This window comes from Pieris napi, chromosome 7 (genome assembly GCF_905475465.1).
Source record: "Pieris napi chromosome 7, ilPieNapi1.2, whole genome shotgun sequence".
Lineage (NCBI taxonomy): Eukaryota > Metazoa > Arthropoda > Insecta > Lepidoptera > Pieridae > Pieris > Pieris napi.
In genome coordinates, this window is record NC_062240.1 from 10,284,332 (window position 1) to 10,312,101 (window position 27,770).

At 34.5% G+C, this 27,770-nt stretch overlaps 2 protein-coding genes across 2 annotated transcripts in view; one reads left to right on the forward strand and one right to left on the reverse strand.

The window, feature by feature from the left end:
- Positions 1-11,420, forward strand: part of LOC125050776 (myosin-VIIa) — a 77,146-nt gene extending 65,726 nt beyond the window's left edge. The window contains exons 25-33 of the mRNA XM_047650771.1: positions 4,494-4,752; positions 5,054-5,208; positions 6,196-6,334; positions 6,669-6,797; positions 7,498-7,722; positions 8,137-8,415; positions 9,246-9,434; positions 9,577-9,727; positions 10,312-11,420. Of these exons, the coding sequence (XP_047506727.1) occupies positions 4,494-4,752; positions 5,054-5,208; positions 6,196-6,334; positions 6,669-6,797; positions 7,498-7,722; positions 8,137-8,415; positions 9,246-9,434; positions 9,577-9,727; positions 10,312-10,328 (1,543 nt within the window). The 3' untranslated portion in view covers positions 10,329-11,420. The remainder of the gene's footprint in view (positions 1-4,493; positions 4,753-5,053; positions 5,209-6,195; positions 6,335-6,668; positions 6,798-7,497; positions 7,723-8,136; positions 8,416-9,245; positions 9,435-9,576; positions 9,728-10,311) is intronic.
- A 5,871-nt stretch (positions 11,421-17,291) lies between these two features.
- LOC125051212 lies at positions 17,292-26,197 on the reverse strand. The gene is made up of 5 exons (XM_047651418.1): positions 26,062-26,197; positions 20,002-20,158; positions 19,223-19,342; positions 17,898-18,645; positions 17,292-17,784 (listed from the first exon to the last, which is right to left on the reverse strand). The coding sequence occupies exons 1-5, from the start codon at positions 26,104-26,106 to the stop codon at positions 17,607-17,609; spliced, it is 1,248 nt and encodes a 415-aa protein (XP_047507374.1). The 5' UTR covers positions 26,107-26,197; the 3' UTR covers positions 17,292-17,606.
- Positions 26,198-27,770: the final 1,573 nt, after the last annotated feature.

Below are 27,770 nucleotides of genomic sequence, written 5' to 3' on the forward strand. Positions count from 1 at the left end.
ACGACACTAACAATAGAAAAAACTAAAATGTTGACTATAGCTAACTTTAGGGTGTCGGTTTTTTGTGTCGGTGGTGCTCGCGCATTGCAAAAATTTACTCTCATCATTTTTCTTTACCAAAAGTAGTATAACTTCAAAAATAAATAAAATAAAATAATCCTCCAACAGTGCCGATTATTATAACAACGTATGTACTATTTATCTAATATCTTTATTGCACCTATAACGAGCCATACTTCATCCCTTTACCTGCATATATTTTACGTTAGTAGTTTATACTTTACAGTAGTCACCACATTCAACATTCCTTAATACCCGGATTACTTAAACATTCTCTGCACAGACTATACAGATTGATATAGTTCCTATTTATAAGCCTAGCTTTAAAAGGTCATTTATGATTGGAATGGAAAGTTGTAAAGCAACCTACGACTATATAGCACTGCAGGCGCAATGACATTAATTTAATTATGTCAGTTAACTCGTGGTTCTATATTAAGCCTTTCAAAACTCAATCCTATTTTTCATAATTCATCGCAAAGGGGCCTAATTCTTACATTTTTAAAACGACTTAACTTGGGGTAAGTTTACATTACGTCGAACGGTGAAGGAAAACATCGTGAGGAAACCGACATGTCTTAGATTCAAACAGTCGACGGCGTGTGTCAGGCACAGGAGTCAGATCACCTACTTGCCTATTAGATTGAAAAATGAAACAAATACAGAAATATAAGTAAGATACTCAGTTGAGGCTTATCGCTAAGTGCGACATTTGTATGTCAAATCCAATACGTTTTTAACATATGGAACATCTCATAAGTAGTCAAAGATCTTAGTAACCTAGTGATAAACTTACAATAATGTATGACCATCCTTAAAACACCCACTACCCAGGATACGATTTTAGATTTATAGGAGAATACGCCGATGTGATTAACATCCTGTGTCATTGTGGATCCTTGGAACATTGTATTTGGTTGCAAGCATCCCGTTGGTATAAACTTTTTTGTAGTTATAATAGATAGCACAATGCTAAATGTCAAATATTTTTTGTAATCTTATTACCTATCAATTAATAATTAGTACTTTGATAATTATCTATAACTATAAATGTCATAATAGGAAATTGCGTTGTAGGAGTATTCTCGTAAAACCGTTGCTTGAGAAATCTCCACCTTGTATGGGGGACGGAAATCGCGTTATAGGGATACCGGTTTATAGGGGGGATTACTGTATGTACGAGCCAAGGCTGTACGTTTTGCTCACTCAGGATATCTTAGTTTTATAAGCGTGGCGATTTCCCAAATCGTGGGAGTTACGCCCCTTACCTAGCAATTAACATTTCATTATTTCGCTTATATTCTTTTGTTGTACGGGAGTGGTTAATATAGAGTAAAACTAAAATCCTCTTTTATTTAAAGCACCCCGATTACCCAGGAACCGTACACTGCATTTGATACAAAAGGTAAAATAGTGCGGCTTACCTAGATCTTGTTTAAAAAGCGGAAACATTTCCGCGATCTCATAAGATTTTCAACGCACGTGTCTTGGTTAGAGCGTTTCTTTTTTCTCATTGAGCAGTGGAGTTATTGACACCTTGTTATATAAAACCAAGCCTATTAAATCAGTGATTTTACTCAACTAAGCGGCTGAGATTCATTCGTTTTTTTATAGTATATGTTCACTGAGGAAGCAATATATAAAAACTACAATTTCAGGATTTCTTGTTTTGTTTTTGCTTTTGTTTAAAATAATATAAATAGGTTGTCACTTCCATGATTAACAGGTTAAGATGTTAAAAAACATAATTTTACTTATAAAATAAAAAATAAATCAGTGGCTACAACCTTTTTAGGTCTAGGCCTCAAATTGGTGTCTGTTTCATAATCATTTGACAATCTAATAGGCAAGTAGGTGATCAGCCTCTTGTACCTAACACACGCTTCGACTTTTTGGGTCTAAGGGAAGCCAGTTTCCTCACGATGTTTTCCTTCACCGTTCGAGCGAATGTTAAATGCGCACATAGAATGAAACTCCATTGTTGCACAGCTGGAGATCGAACCTACGACCTCACGGATGAGAGTCGTACGTTGAAGCCACTAGGCCAACACTGCTTATAATTGTACTAAAGACTGTCTAAACAAATATTGTTGTCTACTTAGTAATACTTAATACTTAGCCATTACAACTTATGCAAGATTACGTCAGTACAGTACCTACTAATTAAGTTACATGACTTGAGATTTAATTGATAATTCGCACAATAATTACTTGCGTTACAGGTAAAGAAGTTTTATTGTTTAATAGATATTATCACTTCACGTTGTAACTGTTTTGACACCTGTTTTACGGTGTCCAGTAATTGTCCAATGTCCAGTCCAAATTATTGCGCCTCTCATCCCTGGGGTCGTATTTTCGATCCCCGACTGTGCACCAATGGACTATCTGTCTATGTGCGCAATTAAGATTCGATCGAACGGTAAAGTAAAAAATCTTGAGGGAACCGGCTTTCCTTAGACCCAATAGTCGAAGGCGTGTGTAAGACACAAGAGGCTGATCACCTACTTGCCTGTTAGATTGACAAGTGACCATGTAACTGATACAGAAATCTGAGGCATAGACCTTTGTAGCGCCACTGATTTATTTTATTTTTATTAATTTTGTCGACTTATTTATAAATACAATACACAAACCACAAAAGCGTCTGCATATAAAAGCAGTAATGTATCAAAGCAAATGCTAGGAATCAAAACTGTTGTCAATTAAAAATTGGAATATGAAAAGGGGCTTGTAAAAATAATATTTCTAATTTCTAAACAACTTTATAAACTCGAATACGTATACTATGAAAAAAGCGCATAAAAACAATTGGTTACGGTAACTAAACAACATGTTCCTACCTTCCTACTGTAGGGAATGCGGATAATTTCCACTTTCTTGCGTTTGCGCATTGTTCGTTATTTAACGACGTATACGCTGCAGAACCTATTGAATTTCAATTTAAGTTTTCCCGCGGTTTTACATAAGTGATTTCTCGGGATGGGTGTTTTACTTGATAAAAAGCTGTGTATAAAATAATAATATTACTCGTAAAAAATAAACGCGCTCAGAATTTATTGTTATTCTTGTATTTCGTCATAATAATAATTTTACCGTGGAGAGTGTTCAGAGGAGTTGTTCGGATTGATACCTGCAGTTGAGTTTCATCATCGGACGTCGAGACAGAACACGAAATTCCACCCGTATCACCTCGACGTCCATCATTCCACAACTAAGCGTTTTTTAAGGCATATTTTGCCGCGCACCACCACTGTGTTGAACCAGCTGCCCACTGAAGTATTCCGAACCAATTCGACTTAGGGTCCTTCAAGAATAGACCGTACTAGATCTTAAAATGCCGGCAACGCACTCGTGAGCCCTCTGACATTAAGAGGGTCCATGGGCGGGCGATATCACTTAACATCAGATGAGCCTCCTGCCCATTTGCCCCCAGTTCTATATATTTCAAAATCATATTTCTTTATCTAATTGTAATCTCACTCTTAACCGCAGATAGCTAGCTATGTGTTACACAAAACTGAGTCTAGTTTTAAGTACCATACTGCTGACATTTAATGCTTACCAGTATTCAAGTCAAATAAAGTATTTTTAACAACCAATATATTGTAAATATGCTAACGTATACATACACGCTAAAGTATATTAATTTAAATAATATGTATTAATTTTAAGATTAATAGCTTGAAGACATTATTTAGTATTCAGATGGCGCTAATATAAAACCATAATGAATTAAATATTATATGAATAATTTATCTATGGTTACAACTTTCCATCTAATATATTCATATTTTTAATTAAACCTTACGATGATGTAATTATTTATAACCAAAGAGATTTTGCTTCCGTTTTCTTAATAACTAAAATGTATTTGTGTAACTTAATGTTTACGTAAATAATGCAGTATACACAATCTTGATTGTATGTGGATCAGAAGGTTTTCTAAGGCGTTTGTACACATATTATGTTTGCGAACTCGAGAACAGAGGTAGTTTATTTGATTTCCCCAACAAAGTCTTGAATCAATTATCAATAGTAGCAAATGATTTATAAAAAAGGAACGCCAAATGCAATATTTTTATTAACATTTTAAAAATATTACAAAAATCGATGACACAGAGTTATTCAGCAAATTGTTTATTGAAAAGCAACAGACAGATTACTTATCGAGTGTCGACTGACGATGATATGCAGAAAGTGTTTCGAAAGTGTAATATTTGTTTAAAATACGTGTATAAATCCGAAGTTTTTCACTTTTTAGACAATTTACCTTGTCGAATTGTATAAAAATGTATTATCTACTTCCGTATCCAATTACGTCATTGACACATTTTTTTTTAGTGCAAAGTTCTTCAAACCTTTTCATTTCCTTAGGAATTCCCTCAGCAAGTTAAAACCCTTCCCTCTATTCTAAAGTCCTATTTTTATTGCAGATTGGAAGTTCTTAAAGCGGACTCGTCTCTGAAGAGCAAAGCGAAACGCAACGAGTGGACTTGGAAAGCTCAAACTGATGTCGTCAAGTGGCAAGCCACGCCCCTGCGTGCTCCATTACTTCGTCTTCCCGCAGCATTAGCTCCACCGGCCTTAGAATGCTTTACATGCGTAAGGGCATACTGTGGTGATTTGCAACCACCAGAGAGAGCTATGCATCAGGATTTGACCGAAGTCAAATGTGTCTACACTGTTCTTATGGTATGTTGGTTGCGTTACTTTAATACATCGGTCACATATACTCGTAGGCGGATTTTTTTAACATTCAAATGCCCTTTTGTCTGACTAAGTTAATTAATAATGGTATATTAAATATGAATACGTAATTATTATTCTATTAATACAATAATTATATTCTTATATTATCAAAATTTCAATTATTATTACATTTTTATTCTTGAAATATACATCTTTAAAAACGGAGCCTATAAAAAAGGCAGCCTAAATTCTTATAACAAATATCGCATATATAAATGTGTCTTTATCGTTAATGCCATTTCAGCATTGCCACTCAGTGCCAGAACTCCGTGATGAAGTCTACTGTCAACTGATGAAGCAGACCACGTCAAACAGATCCGCCACACCAGACTCATGCCAGCGTGCTTGGAGACTCATGTCAATTCTTGCTGCGTACTTTACCTGCTCAGATACACTCAGGTACGTTTTTTTAAACACATCTAAAATTGCGGGAATAGAAAATACTACTCCTAAATGTTTTTGGTTTGCATTTGTATATGTATACGTAATAAATAGGTATTAGATATGTATTTGACAAAATACTAAATAATTTAAGAGATAAGTTTACTTTTGTAAGCCCTAACATCGTAAATGTTCTTGCTTGTATCGTTTACATTCACGTTCTCAGATATTTTTGTCAACAAAAATTACTCTCTTAAAATGAATTCCTTTAAATTATGTGGACTTAATATGCGTAAAATTATTTTTTATTATAAAATGTATTGGTAAATACATTTTATTATTAAACTTACCACAATGAAAATGTCTCATCAGCCTCCTGTACTATTCAAGCCAATACAATATTATTTTCTTAGGCTTATGTTCTAAAATCTTAAACAAATATAAACGTCCATTTATTACCTTATTCACATAACGCGTCGTTTCAAGTGTTTTTAGTATAATTAGAAATTAAATAAATGTATATCGGTTCATGTGTCAGGGGGATGCTTTACATATCAAAAAATCCAATTCTCATTCTATAATAACCACACGAGAACCACAGATTACTTGTTATTTCAATTCTATATGAGCGCTATTACATGAAATGATAACTAAAATGCTGATGAGCCTGCAACTGACCACACTTTCGGGGAGTAACTACGTCTATAGGTAGTTGCCTCGCTTATAAATCTAAGAACCTGTTCGTTGCCAAGTAACCATTTACCATCCTATTGCAGTATCGATTTGAGTTACTGTAACAAACATAAATATTTCACAAATGATATATCTACTTACAATTTTGTCTTTCTACCTATCCGTCTATGTATCTATAAACATTGCCTCTTTCATCAACTAGGAAACTACACCAACAAAAAGTAGCTAAAAGGGTAAAATAGATATAATGCGGTAGGTGTTGAACTCTTTGTTCAATAACTAACGGTAATTATTACGTTTTATTTTATTTAGGCCATTCTTAGTGGAATACTTGTCAGCGGCAGCAGCTGATCGGCGAAGACCGTGCCAAGGAACTGCAGCAGTTTGTCTCGCTAACTTCAGGAAAACCGTCCGATGTGGCGGACGCAAGAATGTGCCCAGTATTGAAGAGGTATTTTAAAAATACTTGTTAAAATAAAATAACTAAAAATCGTTACGCAAAATGATATCATAAAATATGTACAATACTTTTTCAAACTGCCTGAATATTTTTGTTGAATTTCTATTTTCGTCTATTAACCATTCACCGGTTTTGCATTACATTAATTAAATTTTTTAAACAACCGCGATTTTTTTTATTACATAAATTTTAAGGCACAGAGCAAACACATGTCTGCCTTTTATTCATAGATCAGCTTTTTATTGATATTTTATTACATTTTTTTAACAAATTTCCATGACAGAGATATTGTTCTATGGTTAAATTTTGCAACCCATATTCATAGGTTACAGCAGTATCAGCCGGTCGCTCAGCTCGTCGTCAGCTGTACCGACTGCCAGGCGGCGCAGAACGAGTCGTCAACACACGTTGCGCGACTACCGTACAGGATATTGTTGATGAGCTAACGGAACTGGTGAGCATGATTAATTAGCAGAGGCACAAAAAATAACTACCATCAGCCTCTTTATTTGGTCCATATCTGGACGTAAGCTTCCCCCATTTTCCTCCAGTGAGCCCTGCACTGGGAGCCAACCTCCTTGACAACCACCAAGTCAGACCACCTAGGCGGGCGACCACACAGTCCTTCATTCTGCCGATGTCTCCATTTAAAACCTTCGATTTGCGAAATGCTATTGTTAAAAATAAAAAATAAAAAAAATAATTTATCTTTAATCAAAATTAGTTTATCTTTAATAAACTTTATTATTTATACTAATCAGTACACCTATATAGACATCCTGAATTCAAATAAGAATTCTCGTGGAAAACAGATTTCTTGAATCGGCTACCTTTTTATTTATTTTACAGAACAATATATAAACCGTATATATGTTTTAGAAAACCACTGTGATTCGTATAAATGTATCCAAGTCTTGTTTTGGAGCGCGACAAATGCATATAAAAATTGTTTTTCAACTTTCATTTATGTTGGTTAACGTTAGACTATCTAATAAATGACCGAGTAGACAATTTATAAGCCGCCGTAGCATATACCTTAACGTTCTCTCGTCTTATACGTTACGTACTTAAATTAAATACCACATTCGTATTCTTAATTGATGAAATCAACGGTTAGTTTGTACTAATAAATCTGATAACGAAATATTTTTCAGATCGGCGTCCGTAGCGAAGCAGAACGCGCCGAATTCTCTCTATATTGCATTGTCTCCGGTGACGCACTGACCATGCCTTTGGCCAGTGACGAGTACGTCCTAGACGTGACCACTGAGCTCCAGCGAGCTCATCACCCCTTCTACCTGATCTTCTGCCGGTCAGTGTGGCACCACCCTCTGAGGACTGACGCCCCACCGCTGTATACTGAAGTGCTTTTTAACCAGGTATTTATTACACAGTATACTTATAATCAAAAATTGAATTGTTGTATCGAATAAACTCAACAATGACTGGATCAATTTTAATTTATTTCGCCATTACAATGTTACATTATCTATATTCATTTGCAAAATATAAAAAAATGTTACCGTTAGTTATTAAATAAGGAGATCTCCATACCAAACGTGCTTGATCTGTTTTACCCCTTTACATGCCAATTAAATCTTTCCTAAGTTTAAATAATATTTAACTGTTACGGTGTCTCCCATTCCATGAAATAAACCCTTCTTTAGGATAGTTAGAAAAAGATAAATTTTAATAGATATATATACATAATATATATCCTTTGTGAACTATGTTTCGTACAATAATAAGTCATGTTACGAAAACATCATTATAACCGTATGAAAAATTTCTAGGTGGCGCCGGACTACCTGGAAGGTCTTCTGCTAGTTCTTCCAGGAGGTGGTCCACCAGCAGCCAACGTAATCCGTGACGCTGCCTCAGTGGCTGCCCTACTCCATAGAGCTGCAGGCCTCGCTGAACCCCCACATCCGAGAGACCTGAAGTTCCTCCTCCCAAAACCTTTACTGGCGTTACGAGACCCCAGACCAAACAAATGGGCCTCCTGGGTAACTGCCGAGTGGCCCCAAGCTAGAGCTCTGTCTCCGCAGGCTGCTAAATCCAAAGTACTCCAGGTATGTACCTAACCTCATTAAATATAATTAAAATGTGTTATTTTTGTTTTTGCCATAAAAATAATATCATCCCATTTGACAGCGTCCAATAATCAATCATATTAATGCAAAAAAATTTTTTTGGTAACACACACCGACCACACCACATCACACAAAACTCAAACCTATAAGCAACCCAAAAAGCGCACTTTCCTCGCCCAACTCTTTTTCTCCATGAGAGGCCCTTCCATAAGTAGTTTAAGTAGAAATTATTACCTCAAGTGCTGTTCATATGGAAGAGACTGGCTATTGTGCACTCATTTAACGAAACATTCTTAATTCTTGTGCTTAAACTTTTTTCTTTTATTTTCCTTATATCAAGAAAGTCGGGGTAATCAATTTAGTTTTCGTATTTTATTTCTAAATACATGTAATAATTTAAAATAGGATTAAAATACCAATGTCAATAGATGTGCTTCGCCTTACATTTTAATACATACTTATTATTTATACGGGATTAACAAAAAACTAACTTGACTTACTGAAGATTTCGTAAATCTAAGTGACACATGTATTGGATATTATCGGAAACGAGAATGTTAAATTACAATAATTGATGAATGTGGTAAAAACTAAAGGGCTCATATTGGTTTCAAGTGTGCGATGATTGCTTAGGTACATATTGTTAACACTTCTAATTATTGACTAAAATATATATATGTAACTTAACTACTGTTAGGTTACATAACTCTAGACAAAATCTTTTCTTTTACATAACTTTACCTTGAACTTTTTTTACTTGTACCGTACTCTATGGAGATTCGTAGATGACAGATTCCGTTCCATTGCAGGTACTATCCCGTTGGGCCCTATTCGGGTCGTCGTTCTTCGCCGTCCGCCGCGTAGGTGGAGGGGGCACGGGGGGCGAATGGCGCGAATTCGTCCTAGCTCTGAACAGACGCGGCGTACATCTGCTGCACCCACACACCCACGATACGGACACACATTGGCCGCACGCGGAACTCATTTCTACTAGAAAGGTAATTATTTTATTTCCTTCGTAAATTTCCTCTTGTAGAATCAGATAATATGAAATTTAATAACTTGATAATTAATCTGTCCTTAACTAATTTAATTAAAATTTTAAAGCAATACAAATGCATGTATTTTCTCCCCTTACAGGTGCGTTCCGAAGATGGCACCCTATTCTTGGACGTGAAGTGTGGATCGCTACTGCAACAGAGAGTCACACGCCTTCAAGCAGAACAGGCACACGAAATCGCTCGTCTCATACGACAGTACATTGCGCTACAGAGGGAGAGACACGATACTGGTAAGGGAGAGTTTTTACCTATTTTGAGCATAGAAGCAAATAAACAATCTAAATATGTAAATCTTATTGAACTAAGTATTCGATTTTTGAACAAACATGGGTCATCATAACTGACCATGCGTCGTGCTCGTTACTACTGGTGGGTCGGACGGGTCGGACTCGAATTCGTGTAAGCGGTGTAGGCATTTCCACCATAATTCACCTTATTTGTTAGCGTGTTGTCCTCACTATTATGTTAGTGCGTGTTCCTTCCTCGTATTTCGATTTACTAGACAAAGACGCTATTTTTTAAAATATCCTTATTATAATTATTAATCACTAAAAGAAATCATGTGGAACATAGTGTTGTTCGTTAAAAAGTGACAGTAAATTCAAAGTCTTTGAATTTCTGACATTTATCAGTCCCTAATTATCGTGACCCCAGGCAAGATACTCTTTGACAGGCGCGATTCACATATTCAATTGATATGAAAATAATCACGTGACTAATGGGTAGTTTTCGCAATAGTATGTTTGTCTAAAGGTTAAGTGTAGCACTAAATTTGGAATCAGCGGAATTAATTAATGGTATATTTTCTTTACAGATATGAACAGCCAGTAGAGTTTGTGAACATAGCTAGTGTGCATACCTCAATCCGTCTAAATCTGGGGTTGGAGTTAGACCTAAGAATTCCTCGCGCCATATTGAGATAATTTTAAGTGTTTCATCAAAAAAACGTAAAATAAAATCTTTTTTTATAAATGACATTAAATTGTTTTATCGGTTTTCTTTCTTTTTAAATTCTTGAGACTTTAGTGGTTTGTTTTTTCTTTCGCCATGTCTTATAAGAATTTATCTTTGGTACCACCAACTATTTTACAGAAGATGACCCTTTGATTTTATAAAAACTATTGTGAATACTAGCTGCTACTCCCTTCCTCGCTATACTAATACTGCATTATAATGTTCAATATAAAATTTTCTATCGCCTATTTAATGTATAGGAAAGTGCACGGTCGGTATTAGGTATATATTCTGACCTAAGTTTGATTTGCAGAAGTTACTCTAAGAACGAGACTTAGCGCTAAGTCTAACTCTTGTATGTCAAAAACGTACTGAATTTTGACACACGGGAATCAATAATTCGCGCTAAGTTTCTAAATCTCACCCAAAGTCATATTGCTACTACTAATAGACGCGTCAAGTTTCCCGAAGGTTTTAAATAGGTATAAAAATATCAAACGCAAAACATTGTTAAGCCAAAAATTTAATTATCTCAATATGGTTCGAGATCCAGAGGAGTAAAATGAGAATAGGATTCTAGAATTCATTAAAATAGTTTACTTCTATTTTCATTTTAGTCAAGTTACGTTGTATTATATTTTATATAATTTATAGAGTATAACCAAAAAATATCTATTGTCACAATTTATAACTTGTCTATGGAATTCGTATTATTCGTCTATAATATTGTTTTTTCCATAGACAAATATATCGATAGTTTAAGGTGCTAATACGAAGATAGATCGAAGTACGATAACCCAGAGTTGTTTATATTTATTCGAAAGACAAAAAGTGCTAATTAACAATGAGCACCTAAATTTTGTGTAGCAAAAGGCCGAATAGGTCGGAGTCATGTTTATTTTTATATGAAATTTTATATTGTAATTATAATTGAATGTTTGTACATGTCAATAAAGGTATACAGTTTTATTAGTTTTTTTACTTTCCTAGATTATGGTACTACTTTTTTGTAATTAAAATTTCCCGCCTTCATTAATAGATTATTGTCAATGTTAACTTTATATTATGAGCTCTTTAGCTTTCGGAGGTCCTCTCTTTCGCACACTTTGTTCGCCCTCGTTGCTTCCAAGTATTAAATAAAAGCTCAATTAATTACATTAGTTAGCTTTATTTCAACAGTTATGTATATTTCAAAACCCATTTTAAATCGTACACTAACGCATATTTCTGTTTATGTTTTTATTACTGTTCACATTTTTCATATTAACCGTATGGAGTAAACTAGTATAAGAACGAGTAATTTAAACCGCTTCATCGAGGCTCAACCAATCTGGGCGATAGATGTGTCACACCTCTCACTGCGATGATGTCATACTCTTACTGGGAGCATCGGACGGCACAGTCAGTGGTTCTAACCACTACATTCTAATGTACGAGGATCCTCCCTTTAGGTTGGAAGTACTGGTCATCCTTCCTACACAGATGACTTCCTACTCAGGTCGTCGTCGTACGTCGTACGTCATATTCCATTCCGAAAATTTAATGGTTGGTTTTCAATCAGTCGAAAAATGCTTTAAATTCATCACAATTCTAACATAATATCCTTGGTTTCGCTTAGTTTCCTGTAATTTAAGGCGCGAAACATACAGAAAAGGCGTAAGGTGAAGGCGCGGCGCAGGCGCAGAGCCGGCGTGGAACAGATAAGGCACGTATGCGACTTAAAATTATATCAAAGAGGCGAAGAGACGGCACAAAGAGTCATTACGCAGTCTGACTTTATCGTGATAGCATGTCTTCTTCTTCAGAGGACGAAGATGCGCTCGCCACTCTAGTCGCGACTGCTAGCGACGCGGAACAGGCGACGAAACGACGTGCCTGTGCCATGCCGCTTGAGTATAATTAACAACGTGCCGCTTACGGACATTTTGTATTGACGCGTTTTGAAGCGGCAAGATGTCTGCGCCGTGCCTTCACCTTAGGCCTTTTCTGTGTGTTTCGCGCCTTACGGTGATGTGTCGTCAATAAGTAAATCTTTAAATAAATTGCCAATTTTAAATAAGGACCAACAGAAATTTATGACAGAGATGGTTTGTTCTATTAGCTTGATTTGCTTAGATAAGGTTTATCAATTTGTTATCCAATACACGAAGATTATATGAAATTGATTGTTGATTTTCAACCCCAGAGCAACGTGAAGGGTTCGAAGAATGTAGAAAATAATTAAATTAATAGTTATTATATATCATACAGTTGTTTGCACCATCCTTAAGATCTTCGAAATAAACTTAAAGTTAGGTTAAAGTAGTAACTTAGGAAAATCTAATACGGTTGAAGGCTCTCAGTTTCCGAGATTTTTAGTCGATTGCAATGGTACTAGGCTATTATTGAAACATACAGTCTTTATTCACCAAAACCAGTATAACGCGTAAACAGAAATTTTCTTCTTCAAATACCTTTTCATATTAAAGTTCCGTAACCCACCGAGCCAGATACAGACGTATTTCTACGTCTGTTTCATTAATAATTTAACGCACGTAAGCGATCAACTACTACACCATAACGCCATCTTTCCTCTCTGTGTTTTGTTTTGTTTGCATAAATCATTTGCAGCACTCAGCTGAAAAGCAGTATTGGGCGCTAAAGATTTTAATTAAAGTAATTAGTGACAGTATTTTGTGTGTCGTAATTAGTGTATTTCTGCGTGTAATTTGGGGTTTTTAGTGTAACTAACTTCCTCGTTGATTTATTTAAAAAAACCCCTTGAACAGATCTACGGCGTTTTCTATCTAATTAGTATTTTGCATTGTCGTTCTATGTTAAAGATTCAGTCACATTGAGGTCGATGTTCAATAGTAACTCATTTTCCGTTACCCCTAAAAGGAAGTATCTGAAGGTAGCGATGAGCGAGCCTCGGTTCCCACGAAGCGAGTAAAAACTGTCCTTTGTTTGAATTCGCAAGGCTGTTTGAATGGGGGATTTAATGAAGTTGAAAAAATACTTTTGCACTCTTGTCCACTGACAAAACGTACTCCAACCGCGTCCACAAACAGACCTGGTGGGAGTTCTGGGACATTTTACTATTATTTAGCAGTAAAATGTGACGAAAAAGAGGAAAGAATTTGCAAATATTTTGTTTTATATATAACCTAATGTTAAGTGATACCGCCGCCCATGGACACTCATTAGAGAGTTCAGAGTTCAGAGCCAGAGAGTTCAGGAGTGCATTGCCGGCCTTTTAAGAATTGGTGCCGCTCTTTTCATAAAGGACCATAAGTTGAATTGGTTCGGAAAACTTCTCTGGGCAGCGGGTTCCACATAGTGGTGGTACAAAGCAAAAACTGTCTTAAATACGCTCAGTTGTGTAACGACGGACGTGGTGGTTCTGCCATTCTGCCTTGACGTCCAAAATATATCCCGTCTACAGATTCGCAAATTCTGAACCTTATATAACCTAACAAGTATAGGAATTCCCTTCGATTTTAACGAATCTGCTACCAGCTTGGTTAACGCACAATCTATATAACGGGTTCGACTCCCATAAAAACTAACTTGGCTTAGCAAGCCTTTAAATAAAAACATTATTAAAAAGTAGAAGTGTATCCATAACTCACTAGCTAGTTATGGGACCTTCAAACTTCAACAAATGATCGAAGCACTTTAATTTAAATTGATACTGAAACGGCTAAACTATGGTATATAATATCCTATTTATACAACATATTATTATACTTATGTTTAAATAATTTCGTACGAAGTATTTTATTAAATTCGTAATTACCAACTTGTCCAAGAACAAGGCCCAAGCGTGAGAAACACATATCTAATGTCTCACATTATTATTATATTTGTGTTTTATTGTGCACAAAAACTAATTCTTAGAACTCAACCCGCGATAAATGATAAAACTAATTTAGGAATTCTTGTTCCTAAAGAATATTTCAAATCATAATTGCTAAAATGTCTTCTTAATTTTGGAGACAGGTGATGTTTCTGTCTGGAAAATTAATCAATGAAAAAAAAAACAATGTTTTATGTCAACGTTACTCCCTCAATACGGAAAACATTGTAAAAAACCAGCACAACTAAATCCCAAATCATGTGTGTAGCCTAGGACAGTAGGACGCTGTTAATTTAAAAAAAAATAACAAGAAAAGACCACTAATGTGGTTAGTATGACAAAATCCAATATGTTTTTGACGTATGACAGTTATACTTAGCGCTAATTCTCTTTAAATAACACCATACATTTTAGTATACATAATATTTAAGATATTCCATAGCGATAGAACAAGTTTTTTGGTTACAAAAGTTTTAGTGTGAAACATAATGAATGATCTTGAACTAACAAAGCCTGCATTAAACTTCATTGATAGATTTGAGGGACCCATTGGTTAGCGCACACGTTAGCAAAGCACTAAATATTGCACAATTTTCTTTGAAGATGCACGTGGGTTGATGTTCTCAGAAACTCAAGGCTTACTAACGCTGTGTTAACTATTATTGCGGTTTTTATTTTCTTTAAATATTGGATTTTTTATTTCCGTTCAAAAATTGGAGAATTGGCAATAACATGTTGTATCATGCCGCGTGTCAACGCATTAGACTACAGCTGCTGTCGACCAATCACAAGCGAACGGAGCGCACAATCGTTTCGTCTTTCGTTTTGAATTCTCGGCCATGCAATATTTCTAATACTGCCAATTCCATGACATATAATTGCGATATCATCAATATTAACATATTTTCACGCTCAAAAGCCGTAAATATAGGGCACATAATCCTGAACGTTCCTCAAACTAAGCTGTCAAACCATTTTTCTATTCGTAGTTTGACATTTGACAGTGCTCAATGGAGTTTGTGGCTAGAGTTAACTATTCGAATGGAATAAACGTTCGTTTTATTTTGAATTTTTTTTTATTTATTCTGTTTATAGATAATTTCATTAATGTATGTAACATTAATGAAATTATCTATAAAGTTAAAATAATTGTTTATTTTAAAAATTGAAAAAAATATTACAATAATAATATTTATAAAATGCTTATATACAGTCACATTTCAAAATATAAGTAAATATTTTAGGCATTGTGTTTACTATTAATGTGGCAAATTCTCACGCTATGTAACCTCCGTTCACATGTTAGGTATTATGACCATGCAGTGTCCTCAAGTTGTCATTATCTTATTATCTTCAAATTAACTCCGACCGTTTAATCTATCGAGCATTGAACTACGGGATTTCCCATAAACAAAACAAAATGTGAAAAAGTCGTTTATTTAAAGTAATCCTAATTATCAATTGTATCTTAATTTACGTAAATATAATACATCGTGTGAACTTCACATTGATAACAATATAACATCCTTTTTTACGAGAAATACTGAGCACTTAATGAACACAATAATAACTAAGGCGTACTTTTGGTAACATTTGAAGCTATATTTTAAATAGCATTTAACAAACAAAAATATTGATCACAAATAAGTATATGAAGAATAAACGAAATGTTTTTAGGCCCCGTGTCGTGTTCCGTGTAGTTGCAACGTAAGTGGCGTATGTTTAGAAGGTCTCGAGTTACAGCGCAACAATCTTTCAGGTTACAGCACCTTTACTTTGTTACTTCTGATAGAGATACCCGATCGCAATTAATATTTTTTGTTCCGCGCGATCCCGAGGGCATCAGCGCTACGAATATTGGGACAGTTATAGCAAACATGCAATAAAAACTTTTGAATCGGTGTAGTATCTAGAGACGCGGTACAGATACCGGCAAACTTCTTGAGCATTTAACAAGGGAGTGGGGGAAAGTTTGCGCATCTGGGGCCCAAACGTCAACTGATTTACCAATCACGCGATCGACACGTCACCTCTCGCCGCCCCCCTCACTGTAATACCTAAAAATCGCTTCTGCGCAGGGAAGGCCATTTGTTCAAGTTGTTGCCGGTATCTGTAATGTGCGTTGGGATGTCGCCTCAAACAAGAACATACCAGTAATAATATAAATTCTAGTACATATCATTAATTTGTAATTTATGAATAACAATATATTTTATTACCACGAGACATCACGTTCACGCAACTACACGGTTGCAACTTAACTCTACATATAAAATTGTACATTACAGAGCGATAGAATAATTTAAAAAGTATTTTAGTTATATATCATATGTACATAGTTTATGTTATACTTAAATCGATATAAAATTGTTTTATACTTTTCAGCCATTTTAAAAATGAAATAGATTTAATGTGTTCTTTCCTTTTAGCCAAATATGAAACACACTTGACGCATTTTTCATTTCAATGTGAACAGTTTCATAATAATAAAAAATCATACAATTATTCTTAAAATTACCTTGTAACTTTATGTGAGTCGGAATATACGTGACATTGGACGGATAATTATCACACGAGAGAATTAATCAAGTCAATGACTAATAGTAAAGTCATTATAATTACTTTGTTCTCGACCTTACTTTAGATGTCAACCAAATTGGTTGTGTACAAATGATTCTTTGGCTTAGCAAAACAAAAGAATTTTACATGACATACGCTAAAAATTTAATGAACAAACTGTTCGCTACAGTAATGTCTAATAGCTACACACATTAACAACTTAAAGCCGGTATTGTACCAAACTAAAAGCGTCTAATAGAATTAGGGTCTGTTTCACAATGTATGGATAAAGTACCAAATAGCTATGCAACACATAAATTATTTGAAAGATAAATTGTGCTATTTGACATTCATCGGACTCATAACTTATGATGGACTTTATGTGACGAATAGCGCTATCTGACAGTCGTGAAACGCAGCAATAGTGTTTATCCTAATAATAAGTAATTACATAGCTAATTTAGAACTTATCCGTACATTGTGAAGCAGACCCTAAGGCTTTGAACATAGTTCAAATGTCAATGAAATATCTTTAAACTATACAATGCGCTAACATTTCTCACACTCTTTAGATATAAAAATTAACATGCATCATTGAGCTACCCTATTAATAAAAACGTAAGTGTTATCTCCTTCCGTCAAATTTCATTTACACTGTGATGAAAAGGGACAAATGAATTGTTAAAAGAGCACAATTAGAATGTTTTTATTAATAAGAAGTCTCCAAACTTTTTTAAGTCCTTCCTAATTGATCTTGTTCATTGCGTTGGACTATGTCTTGGTGTTCTTAGCTCCCTCTTTTCTGGCCATCTATTTGCCGTGTACTGGACATACCCTGGGTCTGTGGGTGTTCCGGAAGCTCTTCCCTCGTCGTTCACTTCTTTTTCCTCTATTCGCTCTAGGGGATAGATGGCTGGCGTATCTGCACGTCGTGACCTGAGAGTTTATTATCAAATAAGAATTCTACCAAAAGTACCATTGAACAGAAGGTTTATCAAATTAGCACAATTTGTTTGTATGCTAATCAAGCTCTAAAACACTTAACTTACCTCCCAGAACCTTTCAAGTAGTCTTCAAGCTGTTGCAAAGTGGGAGTTGCAACTGTTTTGGCTCTAGTAGGTGATTTTGACTGTCTCTTCTTCTCATATACCGGTGACATTTCATCGTACAAATCCTTTAATCGCCCTGTCTTTACCTTCGCAAGAACAGGTGTCTGCAGCTCAGGTAAGTACTGCTCTTTAACCACTTTTCCTTTTCCTTCTAAGCTCTCTGCGTATTCTAAATAATCTCTGAAGTACTTCTCATTAAATTTTGCTAACTCCTGCTCGTAATGTAACCGGTCTGGAATAACTAAGGGGTCAGATAATCGAACATAGTTTCCACCTTCAATATTTCTTAACGACCCGAATTTAGATTTTTCCAAATTATCAATATCTAAATCATCAAGTTGTGATAAAGCACTTTTGGGAGATTCAAATACAGGAGTATCTGCCTTTTTAGTTTCTTTACCTAAATCTAGGTCTTTTGGTCTTTCTGGAAGTTTACCATTCTGTTTGTCGTTTGGTAGATGACCATTTGTCGATGGCTGTGACAGAATTGAGACTTTCTTCTCGCTTTTTGGTGACTTCACAGGTTCTGTTTTATCTGTCTGCGAGGGCCTTGTGGCGGTGTAGACCCTTGGGCCCATCAAATCGAGGAGGAAAAGGGCTGCTACCGCCAGTGACAGAGCTCCAAGAACTGCTGCATTTACGGTTAGAGTGTCTGGGATTGCGTCTAGGGAAGCCAGCTCTAGACCACCTAAAATAAAAATCTATGTTATTTATTAACACTTCGTTGCATTAACATAATAAAAATAAAACATAATTAAATTAAAAGGCGGGCGACTGGCGGCCTTATCGCTTTCGAGCGATCTCTTCCAGGCAACCACTGTGAAAAAAAAATGTTTTAAATTAGATAAGGTAAGCAAGGAGTGCAAAAATACATATAGTTATTAAGACAAAACTAAACAGGAACATAAAAAAGGATACATGAAAAATGAAAAGTGCACTTGAATCACGATAATTTTAGATTTTAGATCAGTCTCACTTCAGTTAGTAGTTAGTACGAAAGTTTTTTTTTTAAATAAATTACGTTTATTATTAATAAAATTATTATTTATATTAATTAAATTACATTTTGTTTTTACTTAAATTACGCATAATTTTAAAAACAGATATCGCAGTAAACGTGTACTGTGATTAGTTTGTGGACTCACTTTTCGCACTCTCAGTAGGTCCATTGTGCATACACTGTGTTCTATGTTGCGAAAATCACATACAACGAAAATAATAAAATGTTGTATTTACGCTTTTTAGACCTAGTAAAGACAGCTTACCCAAAACTAAGAAAAACAGCAGCCCAAAACCAAGGAGAATTCCCTCCAATATACGGCGTCCTCTAGGTATCTCTTGAAAGGCTCGAGCGAAGATGAGTCCAAATGTGATAATCACGTAACCTGATTAGGAGTACATATTAATATATATTTATGTAGGTATTTCAATTTAATTAATGCACTAAATACGTACACACGTATATTATTATTAGAATTCAAAAGATTAAAACTAATTTAATGCGAATTGTATGATCTTGAATCTTCTCGGCAAAGAACATTTTATTCCACCTATGAAATTTTAGACTGAATTACGATATAGGTATAACATCTTATCTGATCTGATGTTATCAAAGTCAAAATCGTTTATTCATATCGGTAATACAATGTACACTTATGAACGTCAAAAAAGAAATATACATTAAATGCTTCTGATTTTACATTTACTGCCAGTTCTCAAATCAAGGGCGTAGAACGGAAGAGAAGAACTGGCAATAAACTCTCCGCCACTCTTTTTAATCGCCAAGTTTTTTGTTTTACACAACGTTTGTAAGGAGCTGCAACCGTTACACTATGTTAAATAATGAATAATAATAAAATAAATTAAAAACAAAGATTTGTCCTCTATCAGCAGGAGGCATGGTGAAATAGTAGCACGCACTTACATTCACGTGGGAACAACACGCAAATACATAGTCAAAATAACTAACACCACCGCATACATGAATTCAAGTACGACCAGTCACCACAAGTAGGTAGCACCCGTTCACGAGTATGATACTCACCTCCATATATAGCGTCAGCAAATGCACTCCCTGAAGAGTCCCAAGTGATAGAATTTAGCAAAGACCATTCGCGAGATAGCTTTTGTAATAATAAGGCCAGTCGTGCTTCGTCGTCAGTCGATACGCGCTTTGCAACCAAGCATGCAACGCAGAATAACTGTAACAATATATTATACTTAATTGATAAACTATCTTAAATAACATATAGATTCAACCTATATTCTCTTTCAAAATATTTTTTAACAAAAATAAAAAGTACAGCCGCCAGAATCTTAAATTTGTTGGTAATTAAAGATATTCAATTCCGAGGTTTGACTCGTAAAACGCACTAAACGTTTCATTGTAATAAATTGTTTGTTAGAAGTCTTGTAACCTCCCAACATAAAGCCGACTTATTTCTGCAATTTATATCTCCTTTTTTTAGGTCCAGAACCGAACCTAGAACCCGGATTATACACCACGTGCGTTAACCACAAAAGCGGGTTTATTAGACTGCAGTATTTATTTAAAATATATAATATTTAATTAAATTTAAGTTAAAATCTTAGTAGATGATAAATGCATAACGCAAGTTAAACCGTATAGGAATGGTTTGTTTGTAATGTAGTATTAAGTTAATAGGTATTCATTATTTTAAAAATATATAAGAAATTGCCAATAAACGCCAAGTTATATACGAATAAACCTTCGAGTATCCATATTATTACAAAAGAAACGCAATTGTTAAGATTTGATCAGCAGAACACAAAAGCCGTTTTAAACAGTGTGTCATACGATTATGAAGGAATATTAGTAGATAAACAGCAAATTATAATCCGAAAGGAAATGTCACTATCATTTTGTTGAAGACAATAGACACGAATACAATGGCTGACGAATTCGTTACTTGATTATAAACAAGAATACTTGACCATTTGAGCTTTGAGACTTGGCAGTAGGCTTACCCCGTAACTTCCATAGAGACCACGAAATTCCAAATTTGCGACGCTATGAATATTGAAAGAACTACAGTATACTGAAGATTCAATCTTAAATGATGTGATACCTACTCATTTAAGCTGATTCAACAAATTAGTGATTGGAAATCGGCATTGATTTACAGAGTATCTGTGCTGGACCAATGGTAGATATTAGGTATGTTTGAGTGGTATTATTTCATAATTATTATCTGTTAGGTACGCGTCTACGTATCTACATCAGAATTCAGAAGTGCATCTACAATGCGGTTATATAAATTTTAAGTGTAATTGTGTTGATGTCGGGTAAATTTTTGGATTGTATAGTGTAAATATAGGTATTGTTAGTTCAGTTGGTTAAATATTATTAAAATAATAGTCGCAAACGCATCAACCTACATGTTGCGCAAGGGCCAGTGAGAGTGACATTGAACAAACACGTAGCGTCCAAGCGCTTACATAACATGACATATTTTCTAAAATACAACGAAATCTTTAAGAAACACAATTATTCAAAAGTTTATATCCATAAGCTTATCAAAGTTTATATATATATACTAAGTTTATATATATCTATAAAGACCCAATTTATTATTATAGCAACAGAGAATCCTATATTTATGAAAGTATTAAAAAAATGTATAGTGAATGAATGACTGACCTATATAAGCTATAGGTCATTCAGACTAATAAAAGGTATCAAAATTCTTATTATTTCTATAATGAAATTCGTAATTATATATAGGTAAGAACAAGCCCCTTAAAGGTGACTTAGGTAGGACATAGACACGCACAGAATACTACAGTGCATTGCCAGCTTTACAATTAGGAAAGACAAGTTCTCTTCTTAATCGTGTCGTATTTCCTTCGAAAGAACTCCGCTAGGAGCTGTTAGTAAGATAGTTTGCTAGTTAAAATGTTCCTGCGTAAGCAAGGGTATTATGCATTTAGTGAGTTATTTGTAATTGATCCGCCCACCGTCAGTTACCTTGACTAGAGCGAATAACGTTCTATATGGGCGCAAGGCCCATAAAACTTTTAACAACAGACATAGTTATGCATATTTTATAAAAATGATTCCAGGATTGACTAAATTGGCGTTGGTGATTAATACAGGTAATGTCTTAAAAAACAAAAGGAAAACCGCAACAAAAATATCTACTTACCTGCAAAATTAATTTAGCTCTAAGTACGTCACTTTTAAACGATTTCTAGTCCAGACTAATTGAATGTGGTGTTAATTGACGATTTGTGAAATCGTGTCACAGTTCAGAGGTAATTTGTTCAATGAAGCGTTAGTGTCATTATAATTGGATGATTATTACGAGGCTTTATTGTAATGAGATACATAATATATCACTTAATGTTACGACCTTTTTTTGATTGAATATCACAATGAATTGGCAGTAGGGAACTCGGGGTTCCCTCAGGAATACTCAATTTAACTTTTCAGATCTCAAATTCAGATCTTATTCTATCCAACGGTATTTGTATTTATTTAAATAACGGACTATATATTTCTAGAACAGACGCAGATCTCAACTATGCATACAAAATATACATATAAATGCGGTGCATGCATTAAAATAGTAAATTTATGTGTCATACATTCAACCGCATATACTTATGATCGTTACATCTCCACAAAATTGTAAATGGACGATGTCTGTTTGCAACTAAACTAGAGGCGTCTTTATATTTTTTATTTAGGCAAAATAAAAATGCAGCATAAGCATTGAAAAAATCGGCTGAAAGTTTTCACGCAAAAAATGCCTTTTTCAAGCAATAATACTTACTCTACCCAAACTTTTTCAAAAACCATCACCAATATTAATTAACAGGTACAATAATAATCTTTATTAAATTAGCATTTCTTGCATATTAAGTAAGCCCAACACTAAACAATTTAAATATCTTAAGAATTATCGCATTATTTTTTACATGCTAAAAAGTACATTGTCTTACCAATCTCGTTATTATGCGCAAAATATTTTTTCACGAAATTAAAGTCTAGTATTTTTATAAAACCCGTCAACCTAGACACATCATCACGTCATCCTGTCCGCTTTACCAAATACTATCTGATTATGTAATTATAATTAACAGCAATTATATAGGATAATAATAATCATTTAAATTTCCAAAATAATGAATATTATTCATTTATTACTTCGTCTTTAACTAATTTCTCACGCATTAAAATTTAGTAGTTTTATTTTTAAATATTAAAAGATTTTCCAATACAGGGCCCTAAGGCCGTTTCTCCACTGCTCCGGTCCGGCAAACGTTAATTACCGATCCGATTTAGAAACTCACAACAGTACTTACGTGCTTCTCCACTACTCCGGCATCCGGTTTTTAACGATCCGCTAACTTGCTAGATCGGAACGCTGTGTTTTATCGGTCCAAGTATATCCAAGAGGTTATAAATTATTATTCACAGGTTTATTTATAGTTTCTTGAATTTGAAAAAATCTGCATAACATGGACCAAACCAAATTATGTTACTATTTATTTATATTTTTATACCATAGTATTAGTGAACTATTTATTAAGTAGATTTTATATTTCAAGATAGACAATATAAAAAAGTAATAAACTAGCCAGGGCAATAAAATATTTAGAATTTAGAACGTTTTATTAATAAAATAAAGTATATGGGTTTAAGTTAATATCAGTGTTGCATGATAAATATACAAGTATCGGTTATTGTCGGATCGGATATAGTGGAGAAGCGCAATCCGGCTTTCCGATATTTTTTTAATGACTCATTCCGGCTTCCGACGCCGGACCGGAGCAGTGGAGAAAGGGCCTAAGGGTGAGATCTATAGTGCGCACTTGGACTTTGCTCAGACTTTACTTACGAAAAACACTAAGGTTAAACTATGATTTAGTATATTTATAGACATTTTAACGGTGAGATTAAGCTAAGCTCAAGCTAAGACAGTAATTGATGTTTCATTTCATGCAATACCTTCTTTATTATCCTTTAAAAAAGTAAAGAATGGTTATAGTTAAGTCTGAGCAAAGTCTAAGTGCGCTCTATAGATCTCACCCTAAGTGTGATATTCGGAGTCGATTTTTAAGTATGACTTCCGTGACTCAAAAATGTATCGGATTTGACATACAGAAGTCAGCTGCTAAGTCTTGAACTTTTCCATAAAAAGAAAATAATGTCGACTGTTGGAGATCCTAGTTCTATTAACTACTTATAAGCCCCATTTTATTATAGTCATGAACCTAATCAAGGAAAACCTGACTATGGTCTCTAGCTAAAGTAGCAAAATTTGTAATTACAAAATGTAATTTGTGAATTTGTAGCTGGTGTTACTAAATACTTCAAATATAGTTTTACGTATGGTCGTAATATGAGACGTGTGAAATTTCATTATAAGTAGTGAAACAAATTATATTAAATTGACAATTGCCGCCCAATGCCAGAGGGTTCGTGAGTGCGTTGCCGGCCTTTTTAACACTTTACCAGCAGTATTTTATTACTATGTAGTATAGTCGAGTAGTAGAGTTGCCTTTAGTGGAAATTACCTCAGTCATATTCTAAATAGATAATAATAATAATAATAATAATATAGCCTTTAAATTCCGAAACTCTGTCACTTTATACATCTAAACTTTAATATATTTTCACTCCAGTATATCTCGGAGTTCGGTTTGCCTCTTGGCAAAGGCCTCCTCTAACCCTTTCCACTGTTCTCTATCTTTTGCGACTCTTCTCCAGTTGTAGCCTGCTGTTAGTTTCAGTTCATCCTCCCATCTCTTGCGTGGTCGACCTCTTCTTCGTTTTCCGTCTCTAGGGTACCATTCCGTCACTATTTTGCTCCATTTTTCATGAGAGCTCCGTAGCATATGACCCGTCCATCTCCATTTCATTTGGTCAATCTTAGTGAGAATGTCTGTCACACCTGTTCTAGCTCTTATGTCTGCGTTTATTTGTTTATCTAATTTTCTTATGCTCAGCATGCTTCTTTCCATGGCTCTTTGGCAGTGTGATAGCATATCCCTGTGCTGGTTAGATAGTGCCCAAGTTTCGCAGCCATAGGTAAGGCAGGGTAGGATACATGTGTTAAAGACTTGTCTCTTTATTTTCTTGCTGAAATCTGTTGTTTTCATGATCTCCCTCAGTGACCAATATCTTTTCCATCCATTTGCTATTCTTCTTTTGATCTCTTTGGTGGTTATATCAGTTATAGAGATAATTTGCCCCAGATAAATGTACTCTTCAACATATTCTAGAGGTTGATTATTAAGTTTTATTTCGTATGGGATTGAATTTGATAGTAGCTTTGTTTTGCTTGTGTTCATTTCCAGGCCTACTTTCTTACTTTCTTTGTTTAAGTCTTGTATCATTTCTTCAAGTTTATGAGGGTTCTCTTCGAACAATACAATGTCGTCTGCAAATCGAAGATGATGTAGTTTTCTCCCATCTATATTTAGTCCAAATTCATTCCATTCTAGATTTCGGAATATGTTTTCGAGCACAGCAGAAAATAGCTTTGGAGATAATGGGTCCCCTTGTCTGACACCTCTTTCGATTTTAAATGTCTTTCCGAGTGTTTCCATTTGTATTCTTGCATTGCAGTTAGCATATATTTGTTTTATGATGTTTATATAGGCCCCGGATACTCTAAATTCTTAAAAATACTTCTAAATAGATAACTACTTAATATTTTCTTCAGTAATTACCATCTACTAACACGTAGAAAGTTCAGATAAGATAAACCGAGTATTTTACGAAAAGCAATTTGCATTTACTTAAACCTTTTAACCCGAAACAGTTTTTTTTACTTTAAAAATACATAGTAGTATTGTATTAACTTGGGTATTACTTGAATTCCATAATTTTATATAAATGGTCCTTTCAAAATTCGCAAAGAAAAGAAATTAATATTTAGGGGACACTTGCCTAATAAAATGAAATAAAGATGGAAATATTATTTAATGTGTAGATTTCATGCCTCACTGTCACGGGACTTAACACTTTATATTATTTCAATCGAATATTACACCACCGTATGGCCAGCAAACGTATGTCATAATAAACAAGCTTTTGCTAATCAGATTACGCAAGTTCACTATCAGTACTTACAAACTCGATAATCTTGAGCGCGACCCACTTATCGAAGACTGCCATCGCAGGTCTCTACCACATAAGTCACTCACAAAATGCTGCACCACACAAGCGCGCGCGCAACACAACGCATACCGACTGGCATTGAGTTAGACCTCTAAGGTAGAACCAATCGTCAATATCATGTTTTCATCAATAAATCACGCATTGGCTTGCTTACATCCTCTATTTTGAAGGACAAAATCTGTTCAAATGTACAATATAATAATCAAACTTATTACAGTAGGTATATAAAAATGTCAAAGACTAAGGAGAAATTCTGGAATGTGAACATATATCAGGTTTTTTACCTTTTGCTAATAGTTAAATGATTTAGCAAATGTGTAATTAATTTTAAAAAAACAGGCGTTAAATGCAAGTTTTGGTTAGATTTCCCCACTACTATGCCGACAATACTATATATTCCTTTGTGTTAAAAACAGATAGAAAATTAAGTTGTTTGTGCGATTAATTAAAAACATGCAAAGCTCCATCCAGGTTTTGGAAAATTTAGTCGAGACTAAGTGCTTTTTTTATGTAACAGGAAAACGGCCAGGAGGCTCATCTGATATTATGATACTGACGCCAATGGACACTCAATGCCAAGGGGTCGCGAGTGCGTTGCAGGCCTTTTAAGAATTGGTACGCTCTATTCTTGAAGGATCATAAGTCTAATTGGTTCGAAAATACTTGACTGAGCAGTTGGTTCCACATAGTGGTGGTTCTATGACAGCCACATGACAAAATCCAATGCGGTTTTTTTTGCCGTCTCTTTTAGCGTACGTCTAGTATTGGACGATGATTTATTGCTAAACATGTAATTGTCGTATACATTGCTCATTCAAAGCACAAAGGTGTTATAAAAGCTCAGTAACTCCAATAGAAAGCAAGCGTGCGTATCTAAAGCATGTCGTACCATTAAAACAAATAAAACACCAATAGCCAAAACATTATACTTAAATTTATTAATCAATTTATCAATCATCATGCTATTAATTCCCCACAGCAAGACAAATTTCATTCATAAAAAAATCAGCTTAAACTCAAATTCATGAAGCTGAACTGGCTAAGAAAATGTTCGAAATTGATTCAAGTCGGCCCTGATTAAAACTTATAGTAAACTATAATGTATTGAAAAAACATCAAAAAAGGTGCAGATTGTTGCAAATACATATTAGACATATAGTCTGCTGTGCTTAATTCATTCTAAAATATGTCTTAAAATATATATTGATGAATTATAAAATCCTGCAATTTAATAAATTAATCGAGATTCCTATCATTTAATTGAAATTAATAATTAAATAGCTTAAAATATCTGGGTGCAAGAGATACTTATTACGAAAACACTTACATAATTTGCTGAAGAAAAGAGACTCTAGTATAATTTGTTAGTATTCTATTTAAAAATTCAGGCTTCACTTAAATTACTCTTTGTCCTCATTAAATTAGGTTAACTTGATTTAATAAATTAAAAATTTCAAAGCAACAAAGTCAAAAAAATAAATGTGTAATTACTATGGTGGTAAATGTTATCTTAATATATTTTAATAAATATTTTGTAAAATAATATTGTTGTAAGTCTGTTAGTACAAATTATCTGGCATTAGTAAGTTATCTCTCACACCACAAAAGCCTTATCTAATCTAATCCAATCCATACACAAGCTAAAATCTAGGGAACAGAAG

Bases quoted from the DNA above. Each gene is read 5' to 3' on its own strand.
- LOC125051212 (XM_047651418.1), bottom strand. From the start codon at position 26,106: ATGGCAGTCTTCGATAAGTGGGTCGCGCTCAAGATTATCGAGTTT. The intron at 19,343-20,001 runs GTGAGTATCATA...ACTCCTAATCAG, and splicing joins TGCTGACGCTATATATGGAG to GTTACGTGATTATCACATTT. The intron at 18,646-19,222 runs GTAAGCTGTCTT...TTTTTATTTTAG, and splicing joins GCTGTTTTTCTTAGTTTTGG to GTGGTCTAGAGCTGGCTTCC.